Source organism: Xiphophorus maculatus, chromosome 1 (genome assembly GCF_002775205.1).
Source record: "Xiphophorus maculatus strain JP 163 A chromosome 1, X_maculatus-5.0-male, whole genome shotgun sequence".
Classification (NCBI taxonomy): domain Eukaryota; kingdom Metazoa; phylum Chordata; class Actinopteri; order Cyprinodontiformes; family Poeciliidae; genus Xiphophorus; species Xiphophorus maculatus.
This window is the reverse complement of record NC_036443.1, coordinates 9880157-9898724: the sequence shown is the minus strand read 5'-3', so window position 1 is coordinate 9898724 and position 18568 is coordinate 9880157. Positions and strand designations below refer to the sequence as shown.

The 18568-nt window shown below is 41.3% G+C and overlaps 3 protein-coding genes across 5 annotated transcripts; all 3 read left to right on the top strand.

Annotated features, from left to right (window-relative positions):
• The first annotated feature begins 1242 nt into the window (after positions 1 to 1242).
• LOC102233398 lies at positions 1243 to 8671 on the top strand. Of its 2 annotated transcripts, none has more exons than XM_014469147.2 (12): positions 1243 to 1550; positions 2364 to 2466; positions 2558 to 2629; positions 2736 to 2828; positions 3296 to 3516; positions 3629 to 3749; positions 3880 to 3936; positions 4055 to 4308; positions 4401 to 5103; positions 6061 to 6303; positions 6903 to 7103; positions 7282 to 8671. In XM_014469147.2, exons 2-12 carry the CDS (start codon positions 2365 to 2367, stop codon positions 7891 to 7893), a joined length of 2679 nt encoding a protein of 892 aa, XP_014324633.1. In that variant the 5' UTR covers positions 1243 to 1550; position 2364; the 3' UTR covers positions 7894 to 8671. The 2 variants fall into 2 exon arrangements, with proteins under 2 accessions (XP_014324633.1, XP_023202451.1); XM_023346683.1 differs by lacking the exon at positions 1243 to 1550 and adding an exon at positions 1565 to 2038.
• A 668-nt stretch (positions 8672 to 9339) lies between these two features.
• On the top strand, positions 9340 to 12210 carry nsun5 (NOP2/Sun RNA methyltransferase family member 5). The gene is made up of 4 exons (XM_005800162.3): positions 9340 to 10491; positions 10580 to 10787; positions 11494 to 11658; positions 11969 to 12210. The coding sequence occupies exons 1-4, from the start codon at positions 9576 to 9578 to the stop codon at positions 12156 to 12158; spliced, it is 1479 nt and encodes a 492-aa protein (XP_005800219.1). The 5' UTR covers positions 9340 to 9575; the 3' UTR covers positions 12159 to 12210.
• Positions 12211 to 12291: 81 nt separating this feature from the next.
• Positions 12292 to 16610, top strand: LOC102233907 (uncharacterized oxidoreductase At1g06690, chloroplastic-like). 2 transcript variants are annotated; one of them, XM_023341493.1, is made up of 8 exons: positions 12292 to 12471; positions 12613 to 12705; positions 13492 to 13592; positions 14292 to 14372; positions 14847 to 14994; positions 15197 to 15276; positions 15352 to 15445; positions 15613 to 16610. In XM_023341493.1, exons 2-8 carry the CDS (start codon positions 12657 to 12659, stop codon positions 16020 to 16022), a joined length of 963 nt encoding a protein of 320 aa, XP_023197261.1. In that variant the 5' UTR covers positions 12292 to 12471; positions 12613 to 12656; the 3' UTR covers positions 16023 to 16610. The 2 variants fall into 2 exon arrangements, with proteins under 2 accessions (XP_023197261.1, XP_005800220.1); XM_005800163.2 differs by having other exon boundaries at positions 12567 to 12705.
• Positions 16611 to 18568: the final 1958 nt, after the last annotated feature.

Below are 18568 nucleotides of genomic sequence, written 5' to 3'. Positions count from 1 at the left end.
GCTCTTAGTTGGTGTTGACGACAAGACAATAAAAGAAATCCAATATTATTCTACAGGGAAGCCAATATGTTAATATTTTTTGGCCTAAAGTTGTTGTTAGTCCTAAGTCATTTAAACAAAATGTTCTTTAAACATGAACATTTTTGTGTACCATTACCAGGACATAATGGTACACAAAAATCACGGTTTGAAGTATACTCTCAATATTAAGTCAAGATTTATGGCTTGCTTTAATAAAGAGAATCATAAAAAGTAGCTACTATGTGACTGACTGTAGCTTTGTAGATTTTTATTATCATTGAAGGACCACTGGCCACTCGGTATAGCTTCTATATACTTTGGATGGATTATACAACAATAAAACTATTTGAAAATAGTAAATGTTTACATTTTTTACTGATGAGAATTAAAAAAAGGTTTATATCATGACAGTAACAGTGTTTTGTCCCAATTTATTTGCTGTACAGCATTTTGGACCAGCGGGCATCTAGATTTGGACGCCAGCTGATGTAACTTTACTTTTTAAAGTCGCACTACAGAACACTGCATTGCATACTTAATTCACATAGACATTTTGCACGTGGTCAAGTATATGTATACCAAATCTGAAGTACTGTGCCGTTGAACGGCAGGCAGGGGGCAGTAAAATTATACGATACTAAATTGTCACCTTCGTTAAGTAATGGCTTAAGTTATTTTTTGCCATAAGTGATTTTGGATAAATAAATAAGTAAATAAACACTATCTCTCTTTTTTTTTTTTCAAAAGATGCTTTAGGTAAAAACATAACTTTTGGTAAATAATGAAGGTGAGGACACGTTGGACTGTTAATAAGCCTATAACTAAAGAGCATTACATTTTGTTATAACGAGATACAAACACTAATTAAAAGTATAGGAATTCATTATTAATTATAATGTATTGGATAATGGTTTTGTTTCTTTTGTTATGTACTTATTTCTGTCCCCCCACTTTTAACTGAAAAGGTTTACTGCTAAATTCAGTAGCAGTAGTGAGCTAGCTTAGCTGTTCGATGTGTAGCTTTTAATAGACATTAAAGCCTGTAGTAAATAAATAAAGATAATTCAGTTCAAATGTTGCTCTACAGCTACAAAAGAGTAAATGTTACATTTAGAACACTTTTAAATAAAATAATCCCTTATTAACTTTTTTCTTTTACGTTATTTCACAGTGAAATCCCTAACATTCAGAACACCAACATGAGCTAGCCGCTAGCATGGCTTCGAGCTGCTGGTCACGTGGGTTGTTTCCGGCGCCTGTGTTAGCTGTGCAGCAGCTGCGCTCTTGAACAGACCTTCGTTTTTCACTCGCGGGCAAATCTTCACTCTTTTAAGGTTGCGTCTCGATTCGTCTGTCTTTCGGTTATCTGGCACAGTTCCCACTTGCCATGCATAGTTGGGCTGTTCCGTATTTTCTCTAAGGGTTTGCTCCGTATCTGCATATACAACATTTCGAGCTGCCTCTGAACTGCAGCTCAAGTAGCAGCGAGCTCCACACACACACACAGAGACAGGGGACACGTCCCGCGGGTAAGTGTGAAAACTGTAGTTTATGTTGATATACGCTATTTTAGAGCTAAATATTTAGGTAGCCGCGTTTTCACATACATTGTTATGACTTTTTCGTCTGTTCATTGGAAACTGGAGTAATTGTCGCCTCGTTTCGTCCAGCAGCGTGAGTGTTGTGGTTTTCTCCCACCACGGCACGTCCAATGAAAACGGCGGAGCTCTTTTGTGTCACAGTAGAAAGCTGTGCATGTTAAACACCGTTGTAGTCTTTATAGACGTGGAAAGATCGCTGCTTGCGCTCTACAATCGTGTATGCAAATTACATTTAAAAGTTTAAACGAAATTATCCTAAACGCTCAATTTTCGCTCATAAAACTAGTAGCGCTGAGGCTAATTGCAGTAACGGACTCGCGCCGCTGGGGGTGCTCAAGTTTCTCAGCTAACTACTGAACGTTCTTACCAATGTGTTAGTGAGTCTTTCCAGCCGAATAATACAGCAGAGTTGGGACGTAAGTGTTTTTCGTTTGTAATTATTATCCACCAGAGGTTTTATTTGATAAATCATGCAGTGTAGTCTTTGGCGCATATTTGCATTTGTTGTCTTTTCTATCTCGAAGTCGTTTTACCGAACATAATCTTTGTTACTTAGCTAATTAGTAGCTGCTCGAAAACTAGCTGAAATAAGTTGCCAAATTGCTTTGGCAACAAAGCAGCTCATAAAGCATTACATTATAAAGCATGATATGTTCCTCATATCACCCACAGCATATTGTTCATTCTAAGACATTTTAGCTTAGACATCTTGTTTATTTTATTGATTCTAAATATTTGCAGAATGGAAGAGGAGGGTGACAGCAAGTCGTCTTTTGTTACTAGTCTGGATAGAGTGGAAAAGAAGAATGACGTTGAGTGTAAGATAAAATGGACCCAAGAAGAAGTAAGTAAAAATGTCTTGTTGGTGTAAACGTCACTTTTATTCTCGACTCTATGAGACGATGTGTATTAAATGTGTTCTCTCTGATATGCAGGATGAAAACCTCAAAATCCTTGTCACGAACTTTGGAAAAAAGGACTGGAAAACCATTGCTAGTTTTTTACCAGTATGTGCACCTAGAAGCAAAATCAGAGAGTAAAACAAATATCTTAATGTCAGCCAGGTTTTGTCATGTTGCAAACTCCATAATATTTCCTGATATTTCCTGACAGGGTCGAACAGAACTGCAGTGTATTCTTCGCTGGAATAAACATCTGGATCCTGAATTAGTGAAGGGACCTTGGTCTAAAGAGGAAGATGAAAAGGTGGGAAAGTGAACATGGAATTTGTTAGAAACTGGAAATATTAATGAGGTTCTTGAGCTTCCACACCAAAGAGATGGATTGGATTTCTCTTCTAGAAACTTAAATAAAGTTCATGTTCTTAACCCATGTTTAAAAGTCTTCTAAGCACACATTTTAGTTTAGTTTATCAATCCTTTATCAGTTATTTCAGACAGATTCATATTGAAGTTGAATGTAAAAACACAACAGTTATCTTTCTGTTGGGGTTCATTATTTATTCCTTGTGGAAAATTCAAACAGAATCGTGAAACAGGACAGTAAAAATGCAGATCACTATAATTTGGAACAGGATAGATTTGGTATAAAGTGTTTGACTTGCAGTCTGTGTGTGCAGAATCTAGTTCTATCTACAATTCTATATTTAAAAAAAAAATCCTACCGTGATTTAACTTTGCTCCTGCTTTTTGTTTTTTGCTCACGTCATGCAGATATTGGAGCTGGTGGATAAGTACGGAACTAAAAACTGGACGACGATTGCCAAGCATTTAAACGGCAGGCAGGGGAAACAGTGTCGGGAACGCTGGATTAACCACCTCGACCCACTAATTACTAAGGGTATCTGGTCTGCAGAAGAAGACCTCATCATCTACAAAGCCCACTGCATTCTGGGTAACCGGTGGGCTGAGATCTCCAAGCTGCTCCCTGGAAGGTGAGTCACTTAGTTGACACTGGTTAGCAGCTTAAAATTTATGTTGTGATTTAGTTGTCAGTAGTATTTTTTACGAATGCAGACTCAGAAGCTAATTTATATTTACAAACAGATCTGAAAACGCCATCAAGAATCATTGGAACGGCACCATCAGACGAAAAGCCGACATGGGCTTTTACAAAGGAGTATCTGAAACAATTTCCATTGACATTCAGCATTTTACGGACGGAGAGGTAAAACACTTTAAAATCAGTAAATGCTTCACTGAGCTATTCATGTTCATTTCAGCTCATAATAAAAATATTGTTTGTGATTGTGAAAAAGCTTCTTAATTCTTCATTTGTGATGTGTGTTGTGCCCTAGGTGGACTTCAAATGTGACGTTGTAATAGATGCTGATCCAGTGACGCCTGAGCTTGTGGTAAGCTTTATTTAAAACATGTCTTTATGTCAAGAGTCATGTAGAAGTATAAGTTCTATTTCAAGGTTTTGTGTGTTAAAAATATACAGCTTGATTTACTATCGTCGCTTGTGTACAGATCAAAACGGGAACAGAGAACTCAGATGTTGCGAAGGAGCAGAAGGAGTCTGACAAAGTGAAACCAAAGGCAGCTGTTAAAACTCAACCTACTTCAGCTCCAAGAAGAGACGTGTCCTCCCCCTGTCCTTCTCTGTCCCGCAGTTCCAGCTCTAGTCCCAGCTCTGTTGTCGCTCCTTCAGCCACGCAGGTGGACCAGAAGAAGTTTGTCAAGGCGGCACTGAGGATGATTGCTGAAGACATGCTGCCACTCAGGTAAGTTCATCTGCAGATGACACAACGTTGGATTAAATCGGATCTATGCATTTCTTTGAGGAAAAGAAAAATTTTCTGTCTTGTGTCCATAGTTTTGTTGAAGGCGCAGGCTTCAGGTCGTTAATGGGCACCATCTGCCCTGAATACAACAAACTCTCCCAGCGCATCATCGGCCTTCAGCTCTACGAGGACGTGGAAAGAACCATCAAGCCGCAGCTCATCCGTGACCTCAAGCTCTCCCTCGCCAAAACCAAGAACAGTGAAAGTACCATTCATGTGACCTGTGACCTGTGGGCAGGGGACCAGTCGAAACAAGCGGAGGATCCTATCCTTGTTGTCCAACTCCACTACTTTAGCGAGTCTTGGCAAATTCGCCGTCCAGTCGTCGCCTTCCGCCACCTCAACCACACAAACCTCAGCATGGCGGTGGCCAGCGAGCTTGAGGGCGTTCTGCTGAGCTACGGCATCTTCCCTCGTCACATCGGCTATGTCCTTGCCAACCAGGCCAAAGAAATCCTAGCTGGAAATAATTTGTTTTGTGACTACAAGATTGTGTGCTCCTCGAACCGGCGAGAGCCAGATGGAGATGACATCCTGGCCTTTCTGTCAGAGAAGATGTCTGAGTCAGAGGCCCCGTTTTCAAAGCTGCAGATCGGGACCAGGAACACGTGCGTTGTCAGATCTTTGCAGGCCGTGATCCGGGACGCCCTGAAAAATTCCAGAGTGGTGGAGAATCTGCTGTCACAGATTCACAATGTGGTTGCTTTCTTCAGGAGCAGTGCCTGTTGGAGCGAGGTAGGAGAGCTACATGGATTACATTTTGTAGATATTTTTCTTCTGCATTTAATGCAACTGCAAGCTTAACTGATGCATTCATATTTGGACAATTACACTTGAAGCAGGGCGGAAACAGTTCATTTTGATTTAGTACTCAAATAATTGAGAATACAGACTCAAAAAAGACCACTTACTGAAAGAACATCAACCTCAGAGTAGTAATTACACCAAAACTGCACAAAAAATATATTTTGCATTTAGAATAAAACAAAATCCCATCTATAAATATGTTCTACCCAAAACTCCTCAGGTGGTACAGTTGTAGCTTCACCTGGTTCGAATTCTGTAAATAAAAATCTCATATTAAGCACCTTAAAAAAATCTACTTATTAATTGGTAAATCCAAAAATAATCAACAGATCAGCCATGCACTGTATTGATGTAATTCAAGCAGGAAGGGGCGAGCTTTTCACATGTTTTTAGCGGCACATGCATCCTTTGCTACAAACGATCCAGCGCAAAATAATGGAATGCTATGTTAAATGCTTTGTCATTTGAGGCAATAAAATGTTTATTTTCGTATTTAAAAAGAAAAATTATATGTATATTTGAATCTTTTAATGTGTAATAAAGGCTTAAGTGGTTAAATAAAAAATCTGCAGAATGTGCCCATTTCTTTGATTTGATTAATCAATAGAATAATTGATTACTAAAATAATCAATAGCAGCCCTCGCTGAAAGTAATGATCAGCGGTCAGGACCTGCATATTCATTTAAAGTGCCTGGAAAGAGCTGCCAGAGTTTAGAAGAGTCTGATTGTTGTTGTTTTTTTGTGAAGAGTTTCTATCAATCCACGAAGCACTCAAAACTTTATGTCAGGTTATTTGCCCCATCTTGAATTTTTGGCAAGTCTTTCATGTTTATCTCAAACTGTTTTACAAAAGCAAATCTGCTACTTTGCATTTTTTCCCCCAGCTTTTATTGAAGGAGGGCAACGTGTCGCTATGTCCTTCCTCCACCAACTGTCGCTGGAACTCTATGATGTTATCGTTGCGGCGTATGGTGCATGAGACGACGTGGAGCATCGTCATGACAATCCTGGCCCAGGCCCGCATAGAGGCCACCGACACCTCCACCGCCCCCCCTCTGATCATGGTGAAGAGGGAGCAAGTGGTTGATATTCTGGGACTCCTAGAGCCTTTTGAAGAGGCTTTGCAGGTAATCTTTTTTGTTTTTGTTTTCTACTTAGTAACAATGTGCAAGTAGGTATTTGTGAAGAGATGGAACAGAAAACATTGTTTACTTTTTTTTTTTTACAAAGTTCTCTCTTACAGCAAAACTTTGTACAATAGCAATGTCATGAAACCTTTCCTAACATTTTGAATCTCAGGTAGAAGCATCTGGTAATTATTGCCCAATCTTTTTATTGCAAATTCTGCCAGCATTTGTCCAGAGGAGAATGATCTTTCTTTAAGTTATGTTGGCCTCCTTTCCAAAAAATGTTAAATAAATTAATACATTAATTGAAGAGAGACAGAATTTCACTCATCCATTGTGTCAAACAGGTGATGTCTGGTGAATTGAACACAATTCTTTTAGCAGCAATATAATAAAGAGTTAATTACCCAGTAATTGTGCTCGACATGTTTTGACCTTGCCATTAATGTTTTTGTTTATTAATATTACCAGTCAGGCAACTGCTGAACATAATTGGTTGCTCTGGATTTTTAGCGGTATGCCTGTAACCTTTGTGTTGGCCGAGCACGTAAAATCCAAATGTAGAACATTGACATTCTTCTCATCCTTGTTAAACTCAGGTTCTTCAAGGAAACGGAGTGACCATGTCTTTCATCATCCCCTCCCTCATTGGCCTGGATAAGAAGCTGGAAAACAGAGTGACCAACTACAATCACTTCTGCAAGGCCCTGCGGACGAGCCTTCATGGATATTTCCAGTCTGTGATTTACCAGAAGGAGATTATACTCGCTACTGTGCTCGACCCCAGAATGAAACTACAGGTACTCGTTATGTCCAGGCAACCCAGCAGACGTTATATAATTTGCTTTTTGGTGACCTGGGATGAATGAAGTTCTTTATAGTAAGAATGAATGATGTATTAAAAGGCACTTTTGTGAAATCTAGTAGTAACTTTCACATAGCAAACTCACACCAGCTTCATCTCCTTCATTGTTTCAGCCATTTTCTGACGACGCTGCTAAAACTCAAACAGGGTTCCTAACTCCTCCTTCAAAGTCAGAGGCTCACAGAATCTTAGCATCATTATTAGACAACAAGACTGCATCAGCACCTGTTCCTGTGACGGAAACCAAGGAGCAGACCGGTAATCAGCCAGTGAAGAAGCAAGACGGAGCAAAAGGAAGCCATGCTGACGTTAAAACAGAGGCCTCTGCTGGCAGCTCTAATAAGAACTGCGATGGAGTCAGTGAAAACAACCTCAAGCGCAAGGCCATCTTCAGCTACCTGCAGCCTCCAGCAAAGACTATGAAGGTTTCCGAGCTCGACGTGTATTTGTCTGAACCCATGTGTGAAAGCGGCTCCAGTCTTGCGTACTGGAAGTCGGCCTCTCAGTTCCCCCAGCTGCAGGATATTGCTAAGAAGCTGCTGGCTGCTCCTGCCTCCTCCGGGGGCTTCGACCGGCTGTATCCAATGGCAACCTGCATTGTTAGGGCCAGGAGGAACCGCCTCCCATCCCACACCACTGAGAGGCTGCTGCTGTACAAGAACTCTATGAAGGTCAGGACGGCCAGTCGGGTCAGTGGAGTTCCCATACCGGCAAAGATGAAGTGATGCTTTGTCAGATGTTTTAACACCAAAAACCACCAAAGTTGCCACATTGCAGTAAGCAGACATCAAATGTGCTTGAATTCTGTAGATGTGTTCAGTTACTGTAAAGTTATTATCAATGAAATAGTAATAGTTTATTTTTTTATTGCAAGTATTCATTGTTCAGATCTGTATGTAGTTTTGGTGCACATTTTCAGTAGCACCATTTCTATCTGACAGAAATATGATTTTAGATTTCCAACCTGAGAATATGCAGACTAGACACCATAGTAAGAACCAGATTCAGTTTAGATTAAATTGTTTCTGTTTTTCTTTAGAAAACACAAAGGAAACATGTTACTGCTCAAATAAACAGCAGTTACTGTGTTGCAATATTAAATAGAGAGACATGGATGGGTGTAATAAAATAAACATATTAGGCCTGGAAGAACTTTGAAAAAAATATCTGATATGCATTACTGTTTCATATTTTCATGTTTACATGTTTGGCTTTTCAAGGTCTTACATTTCCCTGCCTTCATTTATGAAATGTCGATGTAGCCTGTATGCAAAATCCAGATAGTGTTTTGTAATAAATGTGTACAAGCCTTTGTAAAGCAGTCTGGGTGATATTAGAATTTTATTGTTTATAGTTTTTATATTAAGTTCAGTGGTCATGCAAGCTGACTGCGATGTTTGCAAATTTAATGACATTTAATCATTTTGTGTAAACAAGCAGCAAAGTGACCTTGCCTCTGTATGGAAATGTGTGACAATGTATTTGTAGGAAATAAAGCAATGTTAAACAAAAATTTCTGTTTGACAATAACTTTTACTGTGTAATATTCCAATTCTACAGTGGCTGTCCATAACACGGGAATAATGTAACATTTCTGTAGTAGAAATATATATTTGTAATACCTCCCACTGTAATATTCCAATTTGGAGTTTTGGTCAACTATAAACCATCAGTGCTATAAATGTATAATAATTTACATTTAAAGCTACAACATGTAGCTACAAAAGTACAAAAACTACAAAAATAAACAGATATTTTTGTACATATTAGTTTACAATGTCGCCGCAGTAACAATATGGAATGAGAAATAATATGAAAAAAATCAAGTTCCTCTGCCTTCTCCCAATGCTAATTAGAAACAACCAATCAGAACCAGGAGGAGGGTCTTACAGCTGTCAATCATGCATGCACTCCTATTGGCTCCGATTGTTTTTTTTTATCTCAGTACATTTCTTCAGACAGCAGTAGTAGCTCAAGGAGATTTTTTCACAGATTATCTGTCTTATACTGTCACGACACGGTGACTGTTTTTATTTATTTATTTTTTTTTACAAAAGTTAACACTACAGCTTTAAAGCAACTTCTATTTACAATACTTTTTTTTTTTCAGCTGCCACCTGTGATTGGCTGTGCGTGGCGTGACGTCGCATAGAAACAATGCGTCACATTTTACTTCCGGAGTCAGGATCCTTCCCCTCGCGTGGTGAAAACATGGAGGAGCTCGCTGCGAGCCCGTGAGAAAAATAAACCAGTTTTCTCCTAATGTCAGCGGCATAGAAGCAAAGAGGGAGGAACAACCAGGCGACAGGTTTCTAAAAAAAATATATATAATAATAATAATAAGCAACAGCTTGTTAAAAGGTTCTCAAAGTTGTGCAGCGTGTTGGTAACAGGACCTTTCACCATCATGGCTCTGTACGTGACCGCCGCAGAGATCCTAGAGAAAGCCGAGCGGAAGCAGGGCGCCCTGAAGACTCTGGTTTACGACAGCAAGTTTCCGAACATCAAGCAGCTCTTCGCGCTGGTTTGCGAGGCGCAGAAGTTTTCCTCCGTCCTGCAGGAGATCATCGAGTCAACCAAGCTGCTGAAGCTCACCAAGCTGAAAATGCCCCTGGCTAAGGTGCTGCTGTACGACCTGCTGATTGGCCAGGGCCTGAAGTGCGGCGGCACCTGGAAGGCCAATATGATGAAGCACCGGCCCCGCCTGCAGGCGGAGCTGGCCCGAATGAAGGTGAGGAGGAAGGTCAGCAGGAACGAAGACCTCCTCCCTGCTGGGACCCCCGCGGAACAGCTGCCCAGGTATGTGCGTGTGAACACACTGAAGACCACCGTGGGGGATACTGTGGACTACCTGAAGAGGGAGGGCTTCTCCTACCTGGGTCAGGCTGTGAGGCTGGATAACTTAACCCTGAAGAATAAGGAGTTTGTGTTGGACCTGCACCTCCCAGAGGTCCTGGCGTTCCCCCCTAACACAGACTTCCATGACCACTTCCTGTACAAAGCAGGTCACATCATCCTGCAGGACAAAGCCAGCTGCCTCCCAGCTTATCTGCTCCACCCCCCGCCGGGCAGTCACGTCATCGACGCCTGTGCTGCCCCTGGCAACAAAACCAGCCACCTGGCAGCCATCATGAAGAACAGAGGAAGGCTGTTTGCATTTGACCTGGACGGGAAGCGGTTGAGCACCATGTCCACTCTGCTGCTCAGAGCTGGGGTCAGCTGTCACCAGCTGGCCAATCGGGACTTCCTAACGGTGGACCCTGATGATCCACAGTATAAAGATGTAGAGTACATCCTGCTGGATCCATCCTGCAGCGGTTCAGGTACCCAGATGTCTCTGTGTAGAAGCGATCATGTGGCGAGATCCTAACTTGACCGATACAAATCAAAACGTTTCTCTGTGGTGTCCAGGTATGGTGTGTCTGCGGGACGGCTCTCCTGCCAATCAGGAGGAGGTAAAGGCTCGCCTGGCGGCGCTGGCCTCCTTCCAGCTGCGCTGCCTGAATCTCAGCCTCAGGTTCCCCAGCCTGAAGCGCCTGGTCTACTCCACCTGCTCCATCCACAGCCAGGAGAACGAGGAAGTCGTCGCCGCCTGTCTGCAGCAGAACCCCAACTTCAGGTATTTTTACCCTCTTCTCGAGCGGCCGTCTCCACCAACACCTTTTAATGGGCTTTTTTTCCCCCACAACATTGCTTACTTTGTATTGACATTTTTCCTTTAATTTATGCGTCTTCTTTGTTAAAAGTTCTCAAGGAATAAGTAAGTAGGTCGCAACAGTCATTTTAAGTGGGTTTAAAAGAGAGAATTGGATTAACTGATTAAAAGTTGGACGTGAAATGGTCTTAATAAAAGATTTTCTTTACAGAGTTTGAACCAGGTGAAGCTAAAGCATGACTCGAGGAGTTCTGAGTAGAACATATTGGCATATTTCTTTTGTATCTTGAATGCAAAATTTATATATTTTTAATACCATTTTGGCTAACCCAAACTGTATTATGTTGGTTTTTTTCAGCATATGGTTTTGTTAGAGTCTGAAGATACGCCCAAATCCGATTCCGAATAATGTTTGGCATGTTTATTGTGGAATTAATTTTATTATTTTTCTTTTTTACGGTAACTTACTCTAGAGAGGGTGATTGCAACAATGAGCCATAGACTACTGTTTAAATTGTATAGGAGACTTGCACAGAAATGAATACAGTTATTCCTGGATCTGGTACACTGATACCATCCTACATGGAATCTGGCATTTTGTGTAACCAAATAAATCTATAAAGGATTTGGGGCTAAACCTTACAAAACAGCTTTTGTGTTTTCTCTCCAGGTTGGTGCCGCTGCTGGCTCAGTGGCCTGAACGAGGACTGGAGCCGCTCTCGCAGTGTTTACGGGCCAGTACCACCAAGACTCTCACACATGGCTTTTTTGTGGCCCTGCTGGAAAAAGTTAGTAATGCTAGGGGCATAAAGGAGAAACCTGCAGTTCCAGTAAGGTGAATATTACGCATTAAGCTTTTAAGATCTTTTTTTTTTTAAATAGTCTTTGAGGAAAAAGTTGTTTTTCTTCATAACTTTCCTCTCACTAATCTGGTAATAGCCACAAATGAATTGTGGAAAATTATCACAAATTTGCTTCTCTATATATTTATTTGTGTTTATGAAACAAAATAAGCTACATGCGTTTATCACACGTTACAAAAGTCATAATAAGCTGCTGCATTAATTTCTTGGTATCAAAAGGCAGGAAGCTGGCTTCTCTTTAAGATAATCGTACAACCTGACTTGATGTTCTTCCTGTCACAGTGAGGCTGAGAGTGTTCCTCCTGCTCCCTCTTCTGATGCAAAAATACCTGATGCTACAGAGGAAAACTCTGACTGCTCGGATGCAGAGGGGATGCTGACATCTGTAGTGGGAGAAATCAATGATTCATCCAACAAGAAAAGGAGGAGAAAAAGAAAAAGGAAGAAGAAGAAAGCAACCAAAGCAGAGTGACATTCGAAGTAAATTTTGTGTAAATGTGAAGTAAAGATAATTTCTTACTCAAGTTATCGCTCTTTGACTCGTTATTTAATGCTTTAAAATGTTAGTTTTATTAATGTAATGAAGGGCTTTAGATATGTTTAACTTTGTCCAGCAGGGGATAGCAGCCATATTTCCAGCAAAAGGGCGCCACCTAGTGGTTAACAGAGCCGCATGTTTTGTAACGCTTACTCAAAGTCTTTTGTAATATATAAATGAACATTGAGCTTGTCGTACATGAGCAGTGAGATTTAATGGGTGTAGCTGGACTTCAAGAGCATATCATGTAAGTAACATATACTATAAGTTAAAGTCCTTTAACGTCGCTGCAATGGGAATTCGGTTTAATTGTGTTGTTTTTATTCTCACCGCGGTGAGAAGTTAAAAACCTGTCCCGACAACAGCATGTCCTCCTCGGTTCCCAAAGTGAGGCTGGCCGGTGGTCTGGAGATATGCCGAGTCCTGAACGGGATGTGGCAGGTGTCCGGAGCTCACGGAACCGTGGACAAAACCAAAGCAGGTAAACGCAGCATTTAATAATGTTCAGCTTGCATTGGTTTATTTATTTATTTTTATTATTATTTTTTGAGAAGTTGAGGAATGCGGTATGAAAATTAGCTGCGCACATACATCAGGTCTTAAGGTAAAAGAGAGTATGGGTGCCGTTAAGGGTGAGTCGTTTTCGATTACCGTAGTTCTGAGATGCCAGAAGGGCATTTAGTGCCATTTGATTTATCGCCAACAATCTACATTAAAACAAATATATACACTATGCGCTTATTTAAAGAAAATTTTAATATAGTGTTGAGTGTTATTGCATTCTAGAAAGGCAAAAAATAAAATTTTGTGTACTTCTTAAACATTGGCAGTAAAATCAATGAATTATCCAAAGATATTTCTGCATCTCAGAAGCATAATAAAGCTTTCAGACTTATATATATATATATATATATATGTGTGTGTGTGTGTGTGTGTGTGTGTATGTGTGTGTATGTGTATATGCTGAAGACTTCTGGGCCACCTTTCAAGTAAAAATGAATTATTTAGTTAGTTTTTAATTGCTAGAATGGATTTAGGACACACTTTGACTTGAAAGAGCTCCAAAAATCTTTAGTAAAGTTTGGTAAATCTCATTTTGAAATCCGATTTTAGCAGTAATTGTGTTTTTGAGACTCACGGTAACACTAAAGCCATGCTCAGGTGTTGATGAATTTGATCAAATTTCAGTAGCGACATGCTCTGTGCTTATCTCTGAAGGACACGTGGCTGTGATGGTAACTGTCTGTTTCTGCCCTCCCTCCTCCAGTTGAGGCCATGCAGGCCTATGTGGACGCTGGACTGACCACATTCGACATGGCAGACATTTATGGGCCGGCTGAAGAGATATATGGACTGTTTAATAACCAGGTGGACACAGACGTTTCAAATAATTTATGATCCCACTTCAGTATAATTTCACCAGCTTTCTTCCTTTAATGGATAAATAAATAAGTATAGAGTAATCTCATCAGATACATAAAACGTGCACCTAACTGAGATGTTTATGCAGGTTTTAAACATTTTAATTAATCACAGAGTTACTAAATGGAAGTGTAACAGGCTCCTACTTTTGCTTTGGTCCAAATTTTACCATAAGGTTAAATCCTGATCCTGCAGAATGAAGCTGTTGCCCTTCGATGTGTGTGTTCCCAGAAATGTTTTTCTGTTACAGTCTTCAATTAGCATTATTAAAATATGGATTCATGGTGGGAATTTCTGTGGGAGATCTGTGTTAGATTTTCAAACTTTGTCTTTTGAACACGGGCGAGAAAGTATTTGATCCCCTAATAATTTTGTAACTGCTCACTATCAAAGAAACAGTCACTCAACGTAAACATAAAGTGACCATTAGTGACCTTTAACCTGAAGCATGGTCATGGTGAACGTAATTGAACAGCCTACAGCTATTCATAAGAAATTTGCCAACATTTATATTCCCCTTTTGGGATGATTTTAAATATGTCAAGAGTTTGTCAGGATCAGATTAGCTAAAAGGTTATAATGGATTAAAACTAATTGACGTGCAAACATCGATTGTAATTTCAAGTTTCTTCTTCTGATCTCCAGCTGAAATCCTCAGGAAGTGCAGCTCCAGCTCTGCAGGGTCTAACGAAATTTGTCCCCCGACCAGGACCGATGGACCGCAGGGTGAGCCGTCTGTCTTGTTTTTCACTGTGATGCAAGTGTTATCCACCAGGGGGCAGTGTAAATCTTTCGAAAATCTTTATCTGCCTATTTTACAATTTCGAAAATGTACCGTCCAAAGCACAGCATCTATATGGGGTACAGACTGACCCATATGGGTCTGTACCCCATATAGATGCTGTAGTCATGATCTTTGAACTTTTTCCATATTTTGTCACATTACAATACCATACTTTATGCAATTTAATTGGGATTAAATAGTAGACCAATATAAAGTAGTGGGTAATTGTGAGGTGAATGACACATTATTTATGGTTTTCACACTTTGAAAATATTTGTTTTCAAAATGTGGAGTGCATTCGCACTACACTCCAGAATCACTGCAGTTACATCTGCCTCATATTCCTGTTTGGGTCTAGATCTGGGCATTGATTGATTGCTACAGCTAAATATTCATTCGTGCTGCTCTGTTTGCAGGTGGTGGAGAAGGCGCTGCAGCGCTCCATGAGCCGCATGCAGGTGAACGCCCTGGACTGTGTTCAGTTTCACTGGTGGGACTACAAAGACAAGCGATACCTGGATGCTCTTGGACACCTGTCTGACCTGCAGAAGGAGGGAGTCCTACGTATGAGAGCTCTCATTCTCCCTATGCGCTCATCACACAGATAAATTAATAATGATGGCACTAATGTAGTTTCTAACTGAGCTGGATGAAAAGCAGAATTTGGAGAATAAAAAAATTATTTTTTTATTGGTAAAATTTCAGCTTTTTTGTTTCTCTTTATATAAGTTTCCTTTTCAAATTGTGTTTCCTCTTTATTTACAAGGGGAGCTTGCCCTCACTAACTTTGACACACAGAGACTGGAGGAGATCACTCAGAAAGGCATCTGCATCTCCAGCAACCAGGTACCACACTGGCCTGCATATTTTCTTTTTCTCCTTCCTCTCCTTCGTTCACATCTCTGCTGCTGTTGCCTGTAGGTGCAGTACTCTCTGATCGACCAGCGACCTGCAGCCAGGATGGAGCAGCTCTGCATGGCCAACAACATAAAGCTCCTCACATATGGAACGCTGGGTGAGGCACAACTTACAGGATGTAAATTATTTAAAACAGCCGATGGTAAAATGGTGTTTTTCCAAAATGGAGTCAGTCCTCCGTCGCTGCTTCTTATGTCGACCTGCCTCCGCCTCCTCACACTCAACATGCTCAGTTGTCTCCGTTTCCTCCTCCTCCCTCTTCAGCCGGCGGCCTCCTCTCTGAGCGTTACTCGGGGAAGGCGGAGCCCAGCTCGCGGGCGGAACTCCACACCGCCTCCCTCTCCAAGTACAAGAACATGATTGACTCCTGGGGTGGATGGACTCTCTTCCAGGACCTCCTCGTCGCCTTGGAGACAGTGGCGAAGAGGCACGGCTGCTCAGTGGCCAGCGTGGCCACACGCTACGTGCTGGACCGCCCGGCCGTAGGCGGAGTCATTGTCGGGTGTCGGTTTGGCGTCGCCGGGGCGGGGCAGCACATCGGCGACAGCCTGCGCAGCTGCAGCCCCGAGCTGCAGCTGACGGCAGAGGATCACGCAGCCATAGAGGGCATCACGCGGCGCTCCACCGACCTGATGGCGCTCATAGGAGACTGTGGGGATGAGTACAGGAGATGAGGGGGGGGAGGGACGGGATGACAGACTGGATCTGGCAGGTCAGTGAGGAGGAGGAGGAGGAGGAGGAGGAGAAAAGAATTAAAAAAAAACTTCTCAGGGAATAAAGTTGTTGAATTTGTTTAAAAGTACAACTATTTACTTGCTTTGCAATATTTAAATTTCACCATAATATTTTGTTTCTTTTTCCTTCTTCAAGACTTTGTCCTGTTCAAAGCGGAGCGTTTTCCCTCTTTTATTTTCTTTGCTCATGATGTATTTTTTTTATCCTCTTTCTTTGGCGATAATTCATGTACAGCACTATGAACCCAAGTTTCTAAGGATGCTAAATAATAAAAAGGTTTTCCATTTGCTTTTTTTGATGTCTGCATAATGTAAATGTTTTTAAAAGCCTCTTATTTAGTTACACCATCACAAAAAATAAAAGTCCAGGATTAAATTAAATGTTCAACTTGTGTGATAGAATATTATTTTTTTTACATTTAAGTCAGTTTTATTGTCTCTCTTTATCTTACATTGATCATGACAAAAAATTACTCTCATAAGAAATGTCCAAATGTGTTTGTTAATGATGTGTAATAAAGGAATATTTTATTCCAAGCATGATCACTGTTTTTTTTTTTTTTTTTTTCTCTATAGTGACATACGACTGTACCAGTAAAACACGGTTTACTTCATGGACTCAACAGACTCAGACCAAGTTTGATCAATTTAGTGGTTGTTTTCTGGTATCCTGCTGCCTTTCTCCCAGATGTAACGCGCTTACTAAAATCATCCATATTTATTACTTTAAATAATATATTTTTCCATAAGTCTTAGGAATCATTAAGATATTTTACTTTTTACAAATACGAGACAGACCTCTGTTCTTTTTGATCAGAGGTGATGTATATCTTGGACGGCCTTCCTCTGCCTTTTTTTTTTTTTGCTCAGCCTTCCTCTTATTGTTAAATCGTGAACAGCTTTAGATCCATCCATCCATCCATCCATCCATCCATCCATCTTCTTCCGCTTATCCGAGGTCGGGTCGCGGGGGTAGCAGCTTCAGAAGGGAGGCCCAGACTTCCCTCTCCCCGGCCACTTCTTCCAGCTCTTCCGGGGGAATCCCGAGGCGTTCCCAGGCCAGCCGAGAGACATAGTCCCTCCAGTGTGTCCTGGGTCTTCCCCGGGGCCTCCTCCCAGTGGGACAGGCCCAGAACACCTCACCAGGGAGGCGTCCAGAAGGCATCCTGACCAGATGCCCAAGCCACCTCAACTGGCTCCTCTCGATGTGAAGGAGCAGCGGATCTACTCTGAGTCCCTCCCGGATGACTGAGCTTCTCACCCTATCTCTAAGGGAGAGCCCAGCCACCCTACGGAGAAAACCCATTTCAGCCGCTTGTATCCGCGATCTCGTTCTTTCGGTCATGACCCAAAGCCCATGACCATAGATGAGGGTGGGAACGTAGATCGACCGGTAAATCGAGAGCTTCGCTTTTTGGCTCAGCTCTCTCTTCACCACGACGGACCGGTACAGCGCCTGCTTGACAGCAGACGCTGCGCCAATCCGCCTGTCGATCTCCCGCTCCCTTCTTCCCCCATTCGTGAATGGGGGAAGCAGCTTTAGATGTTCTGGATTATTTTGATCGTCTTACCTGACATGTTTGTGTATTTTAGGTTTTTTTGACTGTAGATATTAAATCTATAGACTTAGACATTCCTGACTGATGAAGTGGATTTTGTGATTAAAAACTTTTCAAGTTCATTAAGCACAAAATCGATGCGTTAGGATACAGTGTCATGTTTTAAGGTGATCAGTTTATGTGCCCAATATGTATTTTAGATGTAAGTGAATTTGACAGTAGGATCGTCGTGCGTGTGTGTGTGTGTGTGTTCTGCATCGATACAGAGGATTCAGACTGACAGATGCTTAGATGGGAGTCGGACTGAAACACCCAGCAGGTGCAGTCGGTGCAACACAAGTCCACGTGGGTAGACTCTTACATCCACGCACGCAATCTGTCAGACCGCTTTATTTCCTTTGCTCCCACACCCACAGCTGACACTGCAGACAACCGCCCTCCCCGCTGAGCTGTAGGAGCAGAGGTCAAAGGTTATCCTGCACATCACATCTCCTGAGGTCCTCTCTTGGCGTCTGGAGTTGAGAGCAGAAAGACTCTAAGGTATAACAACACATGTTATCACAGGTTGGCTAAAACGGGCTCATTTCAGCTAAAATGTTTGTATTTCCAAAATACAAGATGATTTTTTTTTCTTTTGTTTCTTTCCAAATTTAGGGAATCTAGTTTCTCTCAGCTCTTCTATTATCCATGTTGAAGCAGGTGGGTCATCAGTGCAAATGATATGTTGCAGTTTTCTGTCTGCACCAGAAGATTACAAGATTTTCAACGTCTCTGTAAGAGAATGTTTTTGAATACTTTATGCTAATACTAATATATTGGTGTAAAAATAAATTGCAAAGAAATTTCACAGACATTACCTATTTTTATATGGAGCCAGACCAGGATCAGTACTTTATATACACTCTATTTTATGTTAGTGTTCACAGT